Source organism: Musca domestica, unplaced genomic scaffold, assembly GCF_030504385.1.
Source record: "Musca domestica strain aabys unplaced genomic scaffold, Musca_domestica.polishedcontigs.V.1.1 6, whole genome shotgun sequence".
Taxonomy (NCBI): Eukaryota; Metazoa; Arthropoda; class Insecta; order Diptera; family Muscidae; genus Musca; species Musca domestica.
In genome coordinates, this window is record NW_026712363.1 from 12,486,687 (window position 1) to 12,507,190 (window position 20,504).

The 20,504-nt window shown below is 36.5% G+C and overlaps 1 protein-coding gene across 1 annotated transcript in view; it reads right to left on the reverse strand.

Annotated features, from left to right (window-relative positions):
• LOC101896271 (reversion-inducing cysteine-rich protein with Kazal motifs) overlaps positions 1–20,504 on the reverse strand; it is a 108,583-nt gene that overhangs the window by 7,593 nt on the left and 80,486 nt on the right. The window contains exons 4-7 of the mRNA XM_059129336.1: positions 10,541–10,661; positions 5,228–5,439; positions 2,338–2,485; positions 1,040–2,272 (exon numbers count right to left, since the gene is read on the reverse strand). Coding sequence (XP_058985319.1) covers positions 1,040–2,272; positions 2,338–2,485; positions 5,228–5,439; positions 10,541–10,661 — 1,714 coding nt within the window. The remainder of the gene's footprint in view (positions 1–1,039; positions 2,273–2,337; positions 2,486–5,227; positions 5,440–10,540; positions 10,662–20,504) is intronic.

Sequence of the window (20,504 nt, forward strand, 5' to 3'; positions counted from 1 at the left end):
TCGTAGGATACATTGAGAAAAACATGAATGGTTCCCTGTTCAACTTGGCAGCTTTTCTCGATACTAAGGGAGCCTTCAACAATGCAACACTCGAGTCCATTCATAGTTCTCTTTTAAGACTTACGACACCAGATCTCTACTACCCCGACTGCCATCAGCACTGCTCAACATGTCTATATGAAAGGTAAATCCATTGAAACAGCGCAGCACGACATCGTAGGATACATTGAGAAAAACATGAATTCACCTTGGCAGCTTCTCTTAATATTAAGGAATCCTTCAACAAATGTAGCACTCGAGTCCATTCACAGATCTCTTTTAAGCCTTAAGGTACCCCAACTCCTCATCAATTGGATTGATACCATGCTTAGTAACAGAATTATCAATTCAAGCATTGGGGAAAAATCCGACAGAAAATCTGCCTATCACCATTACTCTGGCTATTGGTTATCAACAACATACTCATAGATCTGGAGCAAAATCAGACAAAGGTATTCGCTTACGCTGATGATGTTGTCCTATCAATTGCGGGGTAATCCCTGGAAACATTTTCAGATCTGATGCAAGGAGCTCTAGTTACCTTATCAAGGTGGGCACGTCGCAATGGACTAGGAGTAAACCCAACAAGGAGAGAGGTTGTCCTCTTTATGAGAAAACGTAAATGTCCTTCAGACTGCAGACGAATTGGATAGGCAAATATCATTGAAGTTGAGAAGTCGGTCAAACCACCCCTGTGCCACTTCTTCCAGGAAATTCATAGACACTACTCTGAGAGAATACAACAAAAATCAATAGATTAAAGGGATATAATATCTCCAAGATAATCTGGCCCATACTCTTTGAGAAGAGAACAATATCGCTATTGTCCTTGTCGAAACCTGATTTAAAACATGTGAGGGCAATGACTTTGAAATGGAACAGCGATGGTATTGATTACTGCAGAATCAGTCAAGATGAGGAAGAAATTGAGACGATCGAACATAGCCACATAAATTATTATGTATTATACTTTCTAACTTGTTAATATCAAATAACTCACCCGGCATTTTACATTGTTTTTTCGTGCAGGTTATCTCCTCGGCATAACAAGTGCACAGATTACATTCCAAGTAGAAGGAGGTTCCATGTTTTATTTTTCTACCGCCCGGCAGCACACAACTTTCAAAGGATACACTCGGCAGTGGTTGGCAATGTTCAATGCGACCCTGTAGACCGCAGCGACAAACCTTAAAACCTCCCCGATTGGCAGTCAACTGTACTGGTATGCGAACATAGGCTCCAAATGGTACCAAATAATTGGAGGTCTCTCCCAGAGCACATGCAGGTATACATTCGTACATTGATGAACCATTGCGTGCCGCCAAACACACTTCGCTGGCATTACATGGATGGCCCTTGCAGGGCGACGTGATTCGATGATGACCTCCAGTTTCTTTGGGGGCATCACTCTCCTCCAGATAAGGTCTTAGCGAAATACAAGGTACTCCCTCGCCCTCGGGATGTAGACGTGCACAAATGGCATCTGCATTCAGTGACGTGTTCATTCGAGTCCAATCCATGCATTCACTTAGAATTTCGTAACAATTCTCCCGGCATATGTGGTTATAATGGCCCTGCCTGGAACAGGGTTTGGTTTGCAGTACACATGCTATGGCTTTCCACTTTTCCGGCGAACAACGTGTCATGTTTTTAATGGGTAAATTGACACCGGGTAAGCTCACGTAACCCCTCTGTTGCCACATCAATAAATCCGATTTCGCCGCCATATCAGCCTCCACGGTACAACTGCGAAACAATTCCGTTGGACGATTATTGAAATTCGTACAAAAGCTCAGACCATCACAGCCCAGTTCACAGGGTTCATCGACCTCATCTATGCACTGCCGCAGCTCCAATTCATTCGGCTGCATAAGGCAGGCCTCCTCGAAATTATTCATGGTGTTTGTCCAGTCTGTGGTAAAAGTTTGCAAACACAGGCGTCGGCATTTGGCCGATAAGGCCTTTTCGCAGCAGTGCAATTTAGCGCCATCTATACCCAAACGATTTATTTGTGAGACTTCACTTTCATGATTGTTCACACTGACAGCGGGTACAAACATTTTCCTCTCGGCTGTGAAAAAACATTGCCACAGCGGTAGGTGGGGCAAGACGGTACCACATCCACCTGCCTCAAGTTCGCCTATGATAATGGCCGTACTCTCTGTGGTATTTAGAACGGTTCGACAGGTATTGCGACAATTTTCATTATCCGAAAAATCGCAGCAGGGTAAATCTGTAAAAAGTTGGTAAATCTGTAATGAATTGAACAGAATGGATCCTTGAAGAATTTGGACTTACATTTGTGAGAATTTGTTACCGGAGACATATCGGTGACATTTTTCACACACTGTATGACATCGGCATTTTTCTCACCACACATTTCGTGGAGATGTCTGCGATTGTTGCGTTTGTGCGACGGATGAGGTTCGAATATTTCACGGCATGCCTGAAAGAAGAGAGATATTTTGTTCGATCAATAAAAAAGTAGGAGAGAACAAAGCAATGCTATTGGGAAGTACTTCAAGAGGTTTTCCATTGATAGAAGAATTTTCGTGTAGAAGACACTTTCATGGATAAAGCATGGTAGATATATATCATTTTCACAACAGATATTTGGATATGTCAAATTTGAAGAGAGTTGGATGCTTATTTCGATTTATTTGAGCGTTTTGTATTTTTCAAAATCTTGAACCATATGTGGTGGAGGTACCAGACGGAATGGTCCGCTCTCTACCATCTTTATAACAGATCTTGTCTTTAAAGAAGTATTTCGTGTTTTGAGAGCTTCATGAATATTCAAAATTCATGAATATTGTGTACATCTTCAGTGGACTGATATATTTCAGCAGACCGTGGGTCAATATTGTGATGTGTGTAATTAGAAGATTTTGACCTTTTGTGGAGCAGGAGTGAACCGAAATTGCCCATCTCCAAACTCGATCTAAGTTTGACAATGTACAAAGTTTGTGCCAAATCGGAATCTCCCTTCGAGAGTTATCGTGCGCACCAGCCAGCAAGACAGACTGACGGACGGACAAAGAGACCTAAAACCGTTATTTCGACTAGGCACGTTTTGACCGTATCAAATGATATATCCTCTCTAGCCATTTGGCTGAGAGTATAACAACCTCTTCTATGTCTAGAAGGTCTTTTTTATACTCTACACCACCTACTTGTTAGGGGTATTAGGTCTTTGTGCATTTTTTGTAACATTAAGAAGGAAGCGAGATCAACCCATAGTTACTTTTGAGGATCTTCATAGAATCACTTTCTGAATCGAAAATGCAGGTCGCATTTATTATCCGCTTGAGATGGAATTTTCCAAACAATATTTGTTTGGCCCAAGGACGAACCCTATTGAAATTGGTGAGAGTCGGTTCGAATTTAAATATAGCTTCCATATATGTCTTCCCATGAAATTTAGTCTACAAGCAAGTACATCAAATTTGGTGAAAATCGGTTCAAATATAGCTGTAACTTCCCTATACAGGGTGATATAAAAAAACTGCAACAAAGTCAAACGCAATAACGTTAAATTTTTACATTTTTTTACATTTTATTGATGGAAGCAAAAAATGACGGAAATAGCATCAAATTTTAGATTTGTACGAATTGGCCACATTTGGCACGAATTATGGCCTTCAAACAGCCAATGAAACCGTCACATGCTGTCGAATGTTGCCCTGCGGTATTTTAGACCATTCCCGGCGAAGCGCTTGCTTGAGGTGATCGACACTTTGGTATTTTTTAGTGCCAACCTTGCTTTCCAAAATACTCCAGACACAATAGTCCAACGGATTGGTATCCGGAGATTTTGATGGCCATTGTGCGCTGGAAATGAAGCGAGGAACCTCATTTTGTAACCATTTTTGGGCGGCGCGTGCTGAGTGCGATGGTGCTGTGTCCTGTTGGAATGTCCAAGGTCTGCGGCCAAAATGTTTGCGTACCGAAGGCTTTAATAAACCCTCCAGAATATTTTCACCGTGGCCGACGCTTGAGTTCTGGTGACAAACCGAAGGTTTCATTTTTACAAACTGCTGGACAACGAATGTTTTCTCATCGGAGAAAACCAAATTCGGCCGTTCATCACTATCGAAACAACTCTTTAGCTCTTATAAGTCTATTTTCTTTCTGTTGCGATGTAAGTTCTTGCACTTTTTGGAATTTCAATGGCTTTACTCCGAGCTCTTTTTTCACTATTTGCCGAGTAGAATATTGTGATATATTCAGCTCACGAGCCACTGCGACGCAAGTTTCGATCAAGTCCCTTCTTTACTTTTCGAACCATTGTTGCTGTTTTCTTCCTCCACTTCCTTGACGTCGGGCGACGCTACCAGTATCACGGTAACAAGCGATGGTACGAGACACAAAAAATTTATTCACATTTAAATGCTGGAGTGCTCTAACGATAGCCACTTGTGGGTTTCCAGTCAAATATAAAGAAATCACACTATCACGCTAGAATTCCATCACGAATAAATTTTTTTCTGGAAAATTATCAACAAAATGCTTTTGTATGCTTGTCAACAATATAATGAGCTGTCACTGGAATAATTTTAACATCTGTTGGACGAGTGGCTTAGACATGACAGCAGTGAGAAATTAGTCTCATCCTGTATATGTTCAATCCGATTTGGTGTTTAAATCCATCACAGGCGTAATAAGCACCCCACAAAAGTGATATTTGATATCGGACATCAGATACAGCTCGAAAATACCACTGCCAAATTTTATCGAGATCGGTTCAGATTTTTATATACCTTAGATACACATAGATTTTTTTTATAATCAACCGAATTCTTCCATTTGGTGAAACTCGGTACGGTATAACTATTGCTCCAATATAAATTATTTAATAAGTATAATTCTTATCGAAGATATGTCATGCCTATACAGCAAATTTGTCAAATTTGTTGAAAATCGATTTAGAGTTGGATATAGTTGCCAAATTGTGACTTCTATAAAGCCACGGTATAATTCCCAATATATATATTTTTTTGTTACATTTGCTCCCTACTGATTCTCATCTATGTTAATCCTGTCCTATTTCCATAACTATATCGATAGAAGACCCATTCCACGCATAAAACTTTATTTTTTATATCTGTAAAAGACCTCACAACTACTACTTCGTCTTTTGACAAGAAAAGATTGAGTGATTCTAATTTATTTTGTTCTTTCTTCTCACCTGCAAACATTCGGAGGTTTTTGCATTTCCACAACATCGATCACCGGCCTCCTGACGTTCGAAACAGGCAAACATATGTTGTTCATCGCTTTGGCGGCAGGCATTTATTAGCTCGCCAGTTGACGACATGGTGGCGCAGGCATTACTGCAACGTGGCGAAACTCCCAAGGCACAGCATCGGCGTCCCGACCACTGAGAACCACGGGCCACAGCTGTAAAGAAATAATAGAAAATTAATGATATACTCGTGTTAAATAAAATTCATGCAATATTAAGAATAAATTCACTCCACATGGCAACTCTATCCATTGAGGCGTTACAAAATTGACTAATTAAGCTTTTATTTATTATTGCTGTTGTTGTTTATTTTTACAATTATAAAGTGCCACATGACAGCAACAACAAATAAATCACATTTCAATTAGATTTATTCGCCTTGTTGCGGTGTCGTCCCTGCTGTCTTTATTCAAATGTCTTGTCTTATTCAAATATCCGTTGGTTGTGGGGGTTTTGCCAATATTGAGTTGACTGACGGTGGAATCGGATTGGCAAACACCAATCAAACAAGTGTTGCAAAGTGGGCGTATTTTTCCCGCACTAATACTTTGTTATTGTTGTTATTATTGTTTTAGTCGCCTGAGAAGATTAGCATATGCGGAAATCGCTTAGATTAATAACAAATTCTTCCTATCATTTGCTAAATGGCGGGAGAAATTGTAATTTCCAATTTTTAATTCTAGAGTGATGTGAAAATTCCTTGGGGCTTGATAAATCTATTTCAATGTGTCAAAAGTAAATAACTCTAAAATGTCAGATAGTGAAGTGAAAAGGGGCGGAGCCATTTAGTTTTATAGAAATAAATACGTTAACGCAGACGTTGTGAGTTTAAAAATGCAAAGTGAATGTATAATTCTATAATAATGATCTGCATATCTCTCTATGGAGGCATATGCCATTCTCAATATAAAATGCCTTAAGGTGATAATACTTAAGACGCTTGCCATCATAATATAGCATATTTAGTGATATGTCATAAAGGGAAGTCAGAGATGTACTGGAATCCTGCCGGAATCCACTCTACAGGTCGCAATTAGGGCCCGATCTTCACGAAATTTAGAAAGAGGTGGGTCTAGAGCCAGAATAGATGCCTATGAGAATAGAAGCCTATTTGGAGATGATCGCATAATATTTAGGGGTTTAAACGGACCAAAAACTAAAAAATTTCCACATTTTGCAGTTGCTCTACAAATCGCAATTATAGACCAATCGGAAGTTAGCATGGGGCTAGAGCTTAGGGCTGGATAGAAGCCTTCCAATTTGGATGGTCATCGGGTAATATTTAGTGGGTGAAATAGGCCATGACATTTGTGTTAAATTAAAGTCAAATTTTCCATTAAACCGCGAATATTTTTATATTCAGACCATTATATTTTTATTCAGACCATTACGTCGATGCCGATAGTAAATATATCGGATATATATAACGAAATATATACCATGTATATATACAAAGGAAGGGGATGTTACATAGAATGCTTATATCTCAAGAATGGCTGGACCGATTTTTACAATTTTTGTCAATTCAGAATTCCCTCTTTGCATCAAAGAATAAAAGCTACAAAGATAGAAAAGATGCCAATAATGATGTTAATATAGCTTTTGTAGTATTTTGTGATATTTTTTATACTTTCACAGTTTTGTCGCATGCGATTTTTTCAATTTGACTTTTAATATTGAAGTGCATTTTTTCATCTTACAACACAGGTTGGGGTTATTATATACAGATTGGAATTATCGTCCGATCTTCAGGAAAATTTTCCCCAAGGGTAGGGTTAGGCTCAGAAGGGCTAGGCCTATTGTTTTCAAAGATGTCCGCATTATATTTTGGGGTTGAAATGCACCAACAACTGAAAATGTTCCTGATTTTGCAGCCGTTATAAGGGTCACAAATAGAAACCAAAGGACACGAAATCTTACATGAAATTAGAGCTTAGGACAGCGAGTAGAATGGACCACTACTTTTGTATGAAAAATACCAACATTTTTTACAGGCAATATCCGAAATACACAAAAGGCGAACTTTTGGCTTTTTTATGCTGATTTGGTTTACGAAAATTGACAAATATCGTAGAGAAGCAAATCATATAGATGAGTCTAAATTTGGAGATACAGAGGAGATGCTTTTGCTTTTGGAGATGTTCGCAAAATATTTAGGGGTTCAAATGAACCAAAAACACAAAAAGTTTCCTGATCATACAATGGAAGCCAATCGACACGCCTGAGAAGAGAGTTAAGGACAGGGAAGAATTCTAGCATATTGGATGAGCATTGGATTATATTTAGCTGTAAAATGGAGCACGACGGAGTGCGTAAATATTGGGCAAACGTCCCTGGTCAAAATGCTAAGGGTATTATCTGGGCAGTGCTCCGTGATATAATTTCAAAAACGAAATCTTCCAAAATGGATTTGGACATAAGGGGACTTCTAACATATTGTAGTGTTGTAGGGTATCACATGGTTGGTCCCTCACGCCTATAGCCTTTGCTTACTTGTTTTTATTGTTTTTAACTAAATTTTAAATTTTATAACCGGCTGATGTATTTACGGTAGCCGGAGTTCCTCAACATTATTAACCCCCCATTATCCGGATAATGGGATGTACACACGGAAGGGGAGTACGTAGGGGCGGGTAAGTGGATTTGGGAAACATCGATATAACAAGTAAGCAAGTAAAAAAGCTGCAAGTTCGGCCGGGCCGAACTTTTAATACCCTCCACCATTTGGTACAAATTTGGCAATTTCCAAAAAAATAAAATCCGTTTAAAATTCTGTTAAAATCTTAAGAATGCCGATACGACGACGTAGACCTGCATAGGCAACTTTTGTCATAAGTTATTGCAATATTTAAATGCGATACTTGAAGAAAAATCTGTTTATAATGTAGCTAAAATCATCATAATACCGAATATAGGGGGTACCGTTATATGGGGGCCATACGAAGGCGTGGACCTGCACAAACAATTTTCTGGCATGGGCTGAAGTATCCATTACGAACTTCACATGCGAAATTTGAAACAATCCCGTTAACTAATGTCGCTAAAATCATCAAAATACCGAATATCGGGGGGTACCGTTATATGGGGCTATATGAAGACGTGGACCTACATGGCCAATTTTTTGACTTAGGATGTAGTATCCATTACGAACTTCAAATACCAAATTTGAAACGATTCCGGTAAATAGTGTCGTTAAAATCATCAAAATACCGAATATCGGGGGGTACCATTATATCGGGGCTATATGAAGACGTGGACCTACATGACTATATGACCGTTATATGGGGGCTATACGAAGACGTGGACCTGTACAGATAATTTTCTGTCTTAGATTGTAGTATCCATTACGAACTTCAAATGCCAAATTGGAAACAATTCCGGTGAATAATGTCGCTAAAATCATCAAACTACCGAATATCTGGAGGTACCGTTATATGGAAGCTATATGATAACTTGGGCCTACATAGTCCATTTACGAACTTACCTACTGGCAAAATATACATGTGTGCAAAATTTTAGCCTTCTATCTCAATTTGTTCGAAAGATAGAGTGATTACAACAGACAGACAGACGGACATGGCTAAATCGTCCTAGAATCTTACGCTGATCAAGAATATATATACTTTGTTGGGTCTGACATGAGTATTTCGAGGAGTTACAAACGGAATGACAAAATTAATATACCCTCCATAGTATGGTGGAGGGTATAAAAAGTATCAGTCGGTTTTTGCCGACGGATGTATACCGCAAGCAATAGTCCGTTTTTATGTTTTTATTATTCATCATGTTGAGCCTTAATATTGTCCAACTCCTCTCTATTATACTATGTCTGATATAAATATTACAACGTGCCATATTTAGACTATATCACTTTGTAAGGTGCGCGAGGTGCCACATATAGTGGATCGAAGTATTCCACTTTATCTTATACCAATAAAAATATTGGAACCTGTTGAATGTAAAGAAAGTGGAACATTGATTTTCAATCAGAAATCAGAGGGAGTGGACAGAAAAATTCATTCACATCAGATCTCTTAAATATTTAAATGGTGATCGTTCGAGGCGGAGGTACCACAAGGGGTAGGCCGATATCTATCATCTTCACGCCATATCATGTGTTAGTAGAAATATTGAGATGTGTGAAGTTTGAAATGAATTGGGCGCTTATGTCGCATTTTTAGGGCGTTTTGTTATTAAAAATTTGATCCCTCTATGGGGGATCTACTCCAGAAGAAGTAGATCGGTATATATCATCTTCACACCAGATCTTGTGTTAATAGAAATAATGGTATGTGTGAGATTTTAAGAGAGCCGGATGTTTATTTCACATTTTAGAGAGATATAATTATTCAAAATTTCGACCTGTTGTGGGGGAGGTACCAGAAGAAATGGTCCGATTTCTACCTATCTTTATAACAGATCTTGTGTTGACAAAAATATTGAGATGTGGCCAATCTGAATGGAATCATATGTTAATTTCGCGTATTATGAGCTTCATGGATATTCAAAATGTTGACCATTTGTGGGGGAGGTACCAGAAGGAGTGGACAGATATATTTTATCTACACGCCAGACATTGGGTTAATAAAAAAATAGTGATCTGCGTAATTTGGAGACAATCGGACTTTTACGTCACATTTTATAAAAGTTATAATTATTCAAAAATTTGACCCTTTGTGGGGGAGGTACTTGCTGGAGTGGACCGATTTTGCCAATTTCCGAACTCGATCTACGTTTGATAATAATATTACGATGTGAGATTATGAATCAATCGGAACACCGAATGCAGCTTACTAACTTGTTTCGTATAAGACGTTACTTCGAAGAGGCGGATGTATGGGGGTATAAGGAACTGTATTATGTAAAACGTGCTAAAAATTATTCATAATAGATCTGCTTCATTGGCACTTATATTATATTTTTGGAAAACTTGATACTCTAGAAGTTAACTTTGTTAAAAATCTACTTTTGAATGTGGTTTAAAAGAACGATTTCGTTTCCTTCTGCATAATACAAATAAATACATAAATACATAATTTCCAGTGCCACAGTGTGGTATATGGTATAAAAATGTATCTATGGCAGATAGCCTTTTTTCCAATTTATCGATCTGCTCATATAAAAATTCGAAAATAATTTGTGCTAATTCATTTTTACATTGTAACGTTACGAAGCGAATTCACACCATGACATCCCTAACTAACTTGGTTGGCATTGTTATTGTGTTATGACGGTATGAAGTTCACAGTAACTTACCTTCTAACGTTCTATTCATACAAGACCAAAACTCCAATTGCATTGAAGGGCAGTACTTTTTCATTTCCAGACGAATGCTGCGGCCATTTACATCTGTGGGTGACAATTGGACCAACGACAACTGGAATGAAACAAAACAGGAGACAGTGAGAAAACAGAAAAATGAGAAACACAATCAAAACAACTAAGAGAAAGAGTAATTTACGCTTCAAACATGTATGATGGCATGTGTGTGAGTGGGAGAGAGACGAAATGGTAATGGAACACACTTGACATGCTTGCGATAATGCAGTAGTTTGATGCATTACAACTTTTTGGTTGTTCCTTCCTTATCACCATCAAACATGTTGGTTGTTGGCATGTTTTGGGATTCCAAGGCAACAACAATTAATGCAGATGGAATAATTTGATTTCTTTCGGTGATAACAGAACGAATTACACAATAATTTATTAGTTTGTGTGTCTGTATTTGTTAGTTAGTCCATGTTTTATGAGTTTTTCATTTCTATCTCCAAACATCATCATCAACGTCATAACCACCACCACCACCAATGGATGCATTCATTTATTCCAAGAATGGAAAACTTAGAACCAAAACAAAAGCAAAATCTATGACATTTTAGTTGTGGCAATGGCTTGGATTCTATTATTTTCTCTGTCTACGCCGTCGTCCCACTGACTGCTTGGCATGCTGTGGCAATAGCAAGTGGCTGGAGTTTGGGAATTAGTAGCCACTTTGTTGCTATTGTTGTTGTTTGTTTGTTTGTAATTCTTTGTGTTTTATTTGTTTTTCTTCATTCACTCATTCTTCTTAGTTTCCATTGTGTTTTTAATGCAGTTCGATGTGTGCGGAATTATTAATTAAGTTAGGCCGGCAAGGCGACTGGGCCAGCCAGCCAGCCACAAGGCAAGTAGCGCACATACCCGTACACATCGAGGCTATGAGAGTGCATTGTAAAATATTTGTTTTTTTTATGAATTTTTAAAAAAAAAAATCATTTAAATTCTATGGAAAATTATGTAGAAAAATAATTTTTATCGATTTTAAAGAGGTTCTCAGTTTGGTGTTCAGAATTATTTGTGTAATAATTAATATTTTAATCATAATTATGAATTATTTTTATGTTGGTGGTCCGTTAGGCGGATGTTGGTTGGGTGTATTTCTTCTTGAAATGAATTCTATTTAAACTTCTTAGGAAAAAAGGTGGAGAAAACCTTCCGACAGAAGTTTTTTAATATACTACTACCAACTAGTACTGTCAAATTCACATGAAATTTGCCACAATCTAGGCTGTATAATGGAAAGTGAAATTATAAGAAAACTTTGCAGTGAAAATATATGTAGGTGTAAAGGTAGGTCAACGGTTTTTGGTCGAAAGTAAATGAATTTCTTTTATAATCTAAAATTAGGGGTACTAGTCTATAGTAAATATTAAATAAACAATTTTTGTTTGTTCAGAGATTATTAAGGGAGATTTTGACTTAAATTGGAATCATATTATATTTGCAGCATATAACCCAAATTTATAATTTTTAATTGTAATACATAAATTTCGAATATGATTTTGTTGAAAACTATCTAACCTAGATATATCGTTTATTCTGAGAATTATAATAACATTTTTTATAACACATTTCTTTTCCTGGCACTTTATCATCTCGAAACCAGCAAAGGAATGTCAAAAGTCGGGCTCCATTTGGGCTGATATTAGCCATTATTTGCGCAATAATCGGATTAAGGATATATGTATATGGAAGTTATATCCAAATCTTAGCTGATCTCGAAGAAAATTGCCAAACGTATTTCCGAGCTCTGAACCGATTTTCACCAAATGTACTTATTTCTAGGATGTGCCAAAATTAGGTCATTTGGACTGGTATTGGCTATTTGGTGAACAATTAACCCGAAATCGGTTGAAGATATATATGGGAGCTATATCCAAATCTGAACCGATCTTGATACAATTAGGCAGATATGATATCCGGTACATAATATCATTCCTGTGGAGTGTATATTTCGAATGTGAGAGACTTTAACACCAAATCGAATGAAACATTTATATGGGAGCTATATCTATATCTGAACCGATTTTCACCAAATCTAATTATTTCTAGGTATTTTTAGGTTGCATCTGATATTTTTAGGCTGCGAGGTATTTTAGGCTGCATCTGATATCTGATACCAAACATAATTTTTGTCGAATGCATATTACGAATGTGGGGGACTTAAACACCAAATCGGATGGAACCTATATAGGGGAGCTATAGCTATATCCGAATCGATTTTCTCCGAATTCGATGTACTTGTTTCCAGACTAAATCCGATCGGATGTACCAAAATTCAAGACTTTTGGACTGATATATATGGGAGCTATATCTTAATCTGAACCGATCTCGATAAAATTTGACAGGGGTATTTTCTTTCGGGCATGTACCAAAATTCAGATAATTTCGACAGATATTGGCCATTTGGTGCACAATTAACCCGAAATCGGTTGAGGATATATGGGAGCTATATCTAAATCTGATCTGGTTATCACCAATTTCAAAAGGGCTCTTCCTTGGGTCAAACAAATATTGTTTGGAAATTTTCATCTTAATCGGTTAATAAATGCGACCTGCATTTTGTTCACAAGAATACATGAACAGACGGACGGACAGACTGACATGCATAAATCAACTCAGAAAGTGATTATATGAAGATACTCAAAAGTTACTATGGGTCTATCTCGCTTCCTTCTCCATGTCACAAACAAATGCACAAAGATATAATAACCTTACCACTGTGGTGTAGAGTATAGAAAGACAGAGGAAAATTTGTTAAAAAATTAGGAATTATTTTCGTGTTTTGTAATGTAATCTTCAATATTTCCGAGGACGTTATATATCTAAAATGAACGGATTCCAAGGAATCTTTATCCGAAAATCTTAAAAAATGTAGAAAAGCGCCACTCTAATTAAATTGCTTTGCGATGTAAACTTTCAAAACGCCGATACTCGTGTCTTCAATTTTTAGCTCTTCTTTCATGAGTAAACTAAAATTACTCGCGGGAGCACTCATGGGAATAGAAAACTTAAACGAGAATAGTTTATTTTTCGATGTCGCTTGAATAAAGGTGAGCAAGTTTTGCTCGCTTTAGAGTGGGGAAAAATTCTGTTTTTTTAAAGTCCATGAAAAGATAGATAAAATATTGCAGATCGTTTGTAGATGAAATATCTCTATGCACGAAAATTCATAAATATTTTCTTAACTTAATGGACTTAAGTTATCATAATTCTAACACCCTCCGCTAAAAGGTCACTCAACTTTTATGTAACCATCATAATTCGATTATGACCATATAACAATGGTAATATTCAACAGTTAATTTCGAATCTACAAACAAAAGCCGCCAACCGACACCGACGCCATTTGCATGGACGCCACGATCATCCGGCAGACAACAGTTGGCAGTCGCGTTGTCCACCCATTGACAATGTTTCATCGGTTGACAATCAAATAATTCTGACACTGTCATATCAGCCGCTATTCTAAGAGAAAACATCGACCAGAAAACAATGAGGATGATGACAGCAACGATCAAAACAAGCCCACTTGACCGTAAGCCGCTTTGTGGAAAATCTACCTTTCGAAAATTTCCTATAAAAATACAATTTTTTGTCATAAAAACAAATTACTCAATTAGCATAAATATTATCAAGCCTAAATGTCGCCTTCGTAACATGAGACACGAACCATCCAACCGGTGTGTTCAAGTCAGGTACGAAGTTTTCTGTGAGTAGTGCCAAGTGACAGCGGCAGTATTCGTGGTGGTGGTGGTATACAACCAAAGCAACATCGAAGCCTCCTCTTGGCTAAGAATCAATTCAATTTTATTTAAATTAAGACAGATCGGTTGATTGTCCGCTGAACGATCGCTGTGTTTGGGTTAGGTTGTGTTGTGTTATGTTTTACCCAGGCGCCGTTAAACATGTTGTGCGACACAAAAAATTGTAACGATTAAAAAAAATGTTACAATAAAACCAGAACATTTTTATATATATATATATATATATTTATGCATATATGGTCAAAAGATCATTTAAAGTGAATTATTGAGTTTGTTTTGTTGTGATTGCCATTAAAATGTCAATTCGAATAATTGATTATTTCAAAATATCGAACATAAAAATATTATTGATCTGATTTATATTGAGAGAAATAACAGGTTTTTATTTTAATTTTTTTTTCTGAATGAAAGCTGGGGTTTTTCGGAAATGATGGCAAGGCCAATGAAACATTCATGTTATTCCCTGTGAAAAAATTAAAGAGACGGCGCCAAACGGAAGTTCATGTTAGAAAACCAATAAAAGGTTTTATAAAATATAAAAAAAATAAAAAGGGTTCAGTAAGGTGTCTTTTGTATTAAAAGATTTTAAAGACGCTTTTTAGTTTTAAAAATTATAAAGGAGAAATTCACATAAGGGATATATAAGAAACCTCGAGACCTGCTTCTTTCCATAAGAAATTTAAAAAAAAAAAAAACAATTTTTATACCTTGCACCACATAGTGGCGTAGTTGTTTGTAACAGGGAGAAGGAAGCGAGATAGACCCATAGTTACTTTTGAGGATATTCATAGAATCACTTTCTGAGTCGATTTCTGCATGTTAGTCCGTCCACCCGTCCATGTATTTTTGTGAACAAAATGCAGGTCGCATTTATTATCCGATTAATATAAAATTTTGCAAACAATATTTGTTTGGCCCAAGGACGAACACTATTGAAATTGGTGATAATCGGATCGGATTTAGATAATAGTGCACCAATTGGCCAATATAAGTCCTATTGACCTCAAACAAGAATGATATTTGGCACCGGACATCAGATATTGCTCGAAAATACCTCTGTCAAATTTTATCGAGATCGGTACAGATTGGGATATAGCTCCCATATATATTCTTATCTGATATTAGGATTATTGTGCATCAAATGGCTAATAACAGAACAAATGGACCGAATTTTGGCAATTACGACTGAATTCGTCCTAGAAAGTAGTACTTCAAATTTGGTGAAAATCGGTTCTCTTTGTTGAGTGCATATTACGCATGTGAGGGACCTCAACACCAAATCGTATAAAACATACAGGGTAAGATAAAACAATTAAAAAAGCAGTAAGTTCGGCCGGTCCGAACTTTGAATAACCTCCACCATTTGGAACGAATTAGAAAATTTTCAAACAAATAAAATCCATTAAAAATTCTTTGTGTGGATTTTAAGACAATTCCATTGAAAAATGTGGCTAATATCATCAAAATACCGAATATCGGGGGGTACAGCTATATGGGGGATATACGATATCGTGGACCTATATTTGAGGGGGTAAAATGCCCACAAGCGACTCCTTTTGTGGAATTTCAGACAATTCCATTGAAAAATGTGGCTAAAATCATCAAAATACCGAATATTGTGGGGGTACCGTTTTATGGGGGCTATACGATATTGTGGACCTATATAGATAATTCCCTGCCGAGGTATAAAGTACCCACAAGGACCTCCTTGTGTGGATTTTAAGACAAGAATGAAACGAAGAACCTCATTTTATAACCATTCTTGGGTGGGGCGTGCTGAGTGCAATGGTGCTGAGTCCTGTTGGAATGTCCAATGTCTGCGGCCGAAATGTTTGCGTTTTCAAGGCTTTAATACACCCTTCAGAATATTTTCGCGATAATATTCGGCATTTATTCTGATGTCATGGTCGGAGTGCTCTAACGATAGCCATTTGTGGTTTTACAGCCAGTCTGAAGTTGGTAGCAGTTTTTTCGTCTCACCCTTTACATCTGTCGGCAAACTCGACTGATACTTTTTCACTTGTTTAATGATAATTTTGAGTGTATTTATACTTCTAAATACATATGGCTTCTACTTATGAAAATGTAGCGGTTCGTGACGTGTCCCTTTGTTTTTAAAAAATCTTCTATTTTTGTTACAGCCTAGGGAAGTCTTTTGGATCATAAATCTCTCTATCCATCTACCTTTGCGCTTAGCTGTCCCAGTTATTTTATTTCGCTCTATTATGGTATTTATAATTTTGCAAGTTTAAAAAAAGCTGTTTTCAATTAGTATTAACAATAAGAAAAAATCTCTCAAAATATCTTGTCATGTTCTCAAACAGATTTGCATAGAAATCCAAAGGGGGGAAATACGGCATTCAAAGATCACACAGATTGAATGATAATAAATTATTTCCACATGAGTGGATTTGTTATACTTTAATGAACTTAAAAATGTCTCTATTGATTATTGTTAATGCCATGGCGAACATGGACCTACTGTTCCGCTAAACAACAACAACAACAAAATTGACGGCAACATGCGCTGATTGCTTTTGGAATCTGCCAAATCAAGCCACCATTGCCAGTTGCCGCTGAACAAGTTTCGTTATTCCTGTGCCAATATTTAGATGCTGGTATGGCTGACAGCATCCAATGCCGAGTGATCTCGACACTCTAAGGCCGTTGTTTGGGGTTGCAACATAAACAACAATTTTTTTTTCAAAAATTACAACAAAATCAAAAAATCATTTAAGCACTTAATGGTTGACAATAAAAAAAAAGACCAAGAGAAAAAATTAAGCTGGATTTTCAAAACGAGATAAGACAGTTATGCATTTTTTCGTGCTTGGATTTTTGCATAAAGATAACAAATAATTTTATAGGCAAGAGATACGGACGGTTGGCGACATGCATGAAAACCTGAAATCTGAAACTGAAATGTTCAAAATTTTAAGGTGTTTCTTAATCACAACAAGATTACAATGATCCCGGCGATGACGACAGCAGCTGCTTTTAATAAAAATTTGCAAGTTTTTTCGTTTTTCCTGGGGTAAAAATGAAAATTCAAATTTATCTAAGAGCCTGTTTAGAGTTTGTCTGTGCGTGCCTGTTTGTGTGAAAATGTAAAGTTTATTTTCCATTTCACAGGCTCTGGGTATGTCTCATCTTGTTGCCTTTATTTATGTGCAATCAGTGAAAAGTCCGCCTATTTTCTGTCCCACATGAATAAACTCTTTCAAGAGCAATAAATTTATGCAAAATTCTCAACAAATTGTTGTTGTTTCTGCTGATGATCAAGGCGTTATAATCCAAAATTGCATTTCCACAAAGATTTGGATCAAATTTACGACAAATTGTTAATAATAGGGTATTGAAACAATGTTGTATGCCAATGAAGAAATCATAGGATTAGACGATTCGAGAGTAAGATGACATAGGGTAGGTTATTTATCAAAAATTTTTTATTTAAATTAAATTATGTTTTTATCACTGGAAATCATGTGAAATTTTCGAATATCAAAAAAGGAAAGTTGTGATAGTCTTTGACAATTTCTTTTCCATGTTTCGCAAATTTGTATTGTCACTCGCTGCTCGTTAAAATAAAAAATATAGTATATTAGTGACGAATTTATGTAAAAATGCAAATATCAAGATGGCTAAATTGTGCTTAATTTTTCTTTCATACACAATGAATTTCCCCCTTTACTAACGAAAAATTAAAAAGTAAAAAAACAGATAAGTTCGGCCGGGCCGAACTTTTAATACCCTCCTCCATTTGGAAGGAACTTGAAAAAATTTAAAAAGAACTTCCACTACTATATGAAAACTGTTATATGGAGATTATAGAATTCGCGGACCTGCTTACAAATGTTTGATGCTTTTTTACTTATTCCATCATGATTATATAACTGCTGTACAAAAAGGTGGACCTATATTGATATTTTTTTTAATATTTACAAGGAGATTATTAAAAAAAAAAAAAAAAAATAAATAAATAAATAATAATAATAATAAATAAAAAATAAAATAAAAACAAGTAAAAACAAGTCATAATGGATCCTAGCTCCGGTGGCGAAACTTTGCATATATAGGTCCACGCTTTGGTATAGCCCCCATATAACGGTACCTCCCGATATTCGGTATTTTGATGATTTTTGCCACATTTTTTCATGGATTCGTCTAAATATTGGTATTTGTTGGTCATAATGGGTTCTAGCTCCGGTGGCGAAATATTGTATGTATAGGTCCACGCTAGTGTATAGCCCTATATAGCGGTACCTCCCGATATTCGGTTTTTAGATGATTTTTGCCAAATTTTCCCACGAATATGTCTAAAAATTGGTATTTGTGGGTCATAATAGGTTCTAGTGTTTCCATTATCCTGAGGTGGAGAGTATTAAAAGTTCGGCCCAGCCGAACTTAATGATTTTTTAACTTGTTAAAAAATGTTTAAAGATTTAGCTAAATTTGTATACAAAATTATCTCAAATTTAGTGTGAGGAGTTCGTAATAGGCGCCATCTTCTCTGGCAGATAATTAGCTCTCGGCACTTTCAGACATATTTTGAAAAGTGTAACTTCCGATTACGATTCTAGCGTAATTACAGCAGACGGATAGGTCTAAATCGTCTTAGAATTTTACGCCGATCACGAATATATAAACTTTGGTACATCTAAAATTATTATTTCGCTGAGTTACAAACGGAATGACTAACTTAATATACGCTCCATACTATGTGTGGTGGAGGGCATAAAAATTGTTTGTAGCGCTCAAAAGTATGCTAAGGCCAATAAGCCACTTTACATATGACTCTAACATGATGTCTAAACTGGCCCATAGAGATACCCAGTTTCAGTTGGCTCTGTATGATAGATTTTCTTTCAATGTTGTTTTTGTTCAGCTTAGAAATAGGTAGGCATAAGGAGTTTGTCCGAATTTAGTTAGGGCAAGCAGAGAGGGGTAAGGGATATGGACATGGAAAAAATGACTCGTACTGCCAATTTTCTGACAATTTCTTTTGTGTTTATATTTTTACTCAAAAATATAAATAAAAATGATAGAAAATACAATGATGAAAAGCGAAACTTTTCTATATGCATGCAAGAGACAGGGCTTTTGAAGGATTTAATTTGATTTTAGAAACAAATGATTGTAGTTTATATATAGTTGTCAAAATTACTTCCCTTAAAAAAAAAAAAAAAAAACATATTTTAATATGGAATATCTTTCCCATCAGTTCCCAGTTTATATCATTTGAGACTTTCTCTTTATTTTTCGTGATAAGATCTCTTTACAAAGCGCCCCCATCTATCGATGTGGTCTCCGAGACATGTCATTCATTCGCAGGACTATTTAAAACTAACAAAACAAATAATTCAGATTTCTTGAAATGAGATCGCAAAATAATAAATGTTTAAAAAAGGATTTTAATTGATGTGAGGTTTCACACGGACACCACCAGTAGCAGCAGGTTAGGTTCCATTATTCTCCATATTGTTCATGTTCGACAGAAAAAAACTTTTTATTTGCAATCTTTGGCCTGCATCTGATCTTCACAGATCGCCATGGTTGTTGGTTCATTCATTCATGGACTCAAATATTGGTGGTGGTGGTGGTACATTGTGTTGTGTGGGACTGCTGGAGAGTGTAACATGATCCTGTATTTTAATTGTCATTGCTACAAATGTTGTTGGTGTTGTTGTTGTTGCTGGTGTTGTCGTGTTGTATAGCAATGTTAAGATCATTTTGGCCAGATAACCACCGCAATGTGCAGACAACGACACCACATGTGTGGTGTTCTTGCTGTATTCCGATGTACAAGATATGCCGGCTCAATCGACATGTCAGTTGTTCGCTATGTCTGCCTGCCTCTCCCTGCTGCATTGAATCTGGGCGTTTTGCAATTATTTTTGTGTAGGTGTTATGAAAACATTTTAAAGATCCAATAAATATTGTGGTGGAGATTGTTTAGTTTTTGTTAACTTCCTCGATATTGTGCTCTTGATGTGGACGTTTAAGTGTAAATCGCTTCATACCCCTCCCTGTTATTATTATCGACCGCAATCACTGATCGTGTTGATCACAAGGTGCAGAAATTATGTTGAAGTGTGAAATTCGATCAAAATTGTAAATTGAACGGTGAAAAGGTG